Here is a 2165-nt window from a genome sequence, read left to right on the forward strand (position 1 = left end):
TGCCGCAACTTTGACGTGACTTTAAGCAATGCCTATGTGTATTCTTGAGGTCCATGGACCTCAAGTCGCATCAAAGTCAGACCAAAGTAGTGCAGGGACTACGTTGAAGTCGCTGCAACTTGAAGTCGCACAGATATGAATGGTACTCATTGGAAATCATGGGGTATGACTTGCCATGTGATTTTGCAGTCCCAAGTCACGGGACAAGTTGCATAAGTGTCACTTTAAGTAAAGCTGTGAGAGGGTCTACGGGGATTGTGGTAAAAAATCCCCATGGTGTTCCAGTCTTACTGTTCCATCGTAATGCTTTATGATGAAAAGCTGTCATGGGAAAAGTCTGGAAGACAAAATCTCTAAGAGAAATAAACCACCACGGTGTTCCAATCTTACTGCTCCATCGGAATTTTGAAGGATGTAAAGTAGATGTCTGGGAGAGGTCCGGAAGCCAAAATCTTGAAGAGCAATACAGTAAGCAGTCAACGGCAAATACAATCTGTTGATATCTTCCCAAACATACGTTTTGTTTGGAGAAAAGTTAACGCTTCTGAATGGACGCCGTCTTAGTCTTCAGTGGAAAAGTCTGAAGATTTTTACTTTTATGTCCTTTAGTTTCAGACCGTAGATGAGTGGATTTAGGAATGGAGGAGATGCTACAACTTGCACTGACATGATTGTCCTCAGTTCATAATTTAAGCTTTCGGGTATGAATCGATATATCAGGAGCTCAAAATACAAATTGGCAGTGTAGATCGTAACAGTTATTAAGTGAGGAGTGCAGGTTTGCAAAGCTTTTGCTCTAAAGCCCTTTGATGACCTCAAACAGGCTTTTAGGATCTGGATGTAGGAGATAATGATCAGCATCGGCATAGGACCTATAAATGTTGACCCGATAAAAAGTCCAAACCCATTATTTATAGTAACGTCAACGCAAGACAGCCTTACCACTGACCAATTGTCACAGTAGACCTTTAGTATGATTGTGTCGCATATGGGAAGCCTGATAGTCAACACCACATGTATACCGACCAGGATAATTGTGTAAAACCAGGCCAAAGCCACCAGCTTGAAGACCACAAATAAGGATATTATGCTGTGGTATCTCAGGGGGTGGCAAATGCTCACATAGCGATCATACGCCATGATGACAAGGATGGTCATTTCACACCCCAAGTATGTGTGGATGCAAAACACTTGCGTCAAACATCCAGTATAAGTAATGGTGTTGATGTGGTTGACCAAATTGAAGATCAAACTGGGAAAGAAAGAGGTGCTGCCATAGAGGCCATTAATGCACAGTACACAAACAAAGATATACATGGGCTCCTGTAGACTCTTGTGTAACAAAACCACTGAGATAACGGCAACATTGAACATAATAACACTCATATAAACTAGTAGAGCCAATGCACTGTAGAGGTATCGGAGTGAACCCATTTCTCTGAAGCCAAGTGTCAGCAGCAACTGGTGGGAAGACGTATCATTCTGCATGGTTCTCACTGGTTCTTCAGTTTCCCTCTATATACAAGATGTATGTTATCAATATTAGCCAACAATCTGTTTATTAAAGGTTTTCCAAAAATCAGTCGACATAGCATTAAAGGCCCCTGTTTAAGTGAAAACAGGAGCCTTCAAAGGGTACAGACCAAGATAAGCAATATTGAGGATTTCAGTTACACGGAAAGACTGAATTTAATTTTTTTCACACTTGAGAAAAGGTGAACTATAATGGTTTAGATCAGGGGTAGGCAACTTTTGAGAGGTGGAGATCTACCTAAATATAACTGTAAAAATATACATTTATCCTACCTAAAAAGTTAGCAGTGTCAATCAGTAGAGCATTGGACAGTGTCAATAGGCAGTGAATGGTGTGTGGACAGTGTCAGAAGGGCATATGATGGTGTCAGTAGAGCAGTGGGTGGTGTCACTTGGGCATTGGACGGTGTCAGTAAAGCAGTGGATGGTGTCAGCATGGCAGTGGATGGAGTCAGTAGGGCAGTAGACAGTGTCAGTAGGGCAGAGGATGGTGTCAGTAGAGCAGTGGATGATGTCAAAAGGGCAGTTGATGTTTTTATTTGTATTATTTTATTTTTTAGCATTTTTTTTAAAATGTTTTCATTATTTAATTGTTTTTCTTTTTTTTTTCTTTTTTTTTAGGAGCCTCATTG

General features: G+C 40.8%; 1 protein-coding gene across 1 annotated transcript; it reads right to left on the minus strand.

The window, feature by feature from the left end:
* Positions 1-481: 481 nt before the first annotated feature.
* On the minus strand, positions 482-1488 carry LOC143926854 (olfactory receptor 52D1-like). The gene has a single exon (XM_077450894.1). It carries the CDS (start codon positions 1486-1488, stop codon positions 568-570), a length of 921 nt encoding a protein of 306 aa, XP_077307020.1. The 3' UTR covers positions 482-567.
* Between the last annotated feature and the right edge of the window lie 677 nt (positions 1489-2165).

This window comes from Lithobates pipiens, unplaced genomic scaffold, assembly GCF_037356315.1.
Source record: "Lithobates pipiens isolate NorthernLeopardFrog02 unplaced genomic scaffold, aLitPip1_a1.2 Scaffold_23, whole genome shotgun sequence".
Classification (NCBI taxonomy): domain Eukaryota; kingdom Metazoa; phylum Chordata; class Amphibia; order Anura; family Ranidae; genus Lithobates; species Lithobates pipiens.

What these genes read in the sequence shown, in the direction of transcription:
- LOC143926854 (XM_077450894.1), bottom strand. Translation starts at nt 1,488, where the DNA reads ATGCAGAATGATACGTCTTCCCACCAGTTGCTGCTGACACTTGGCTTC.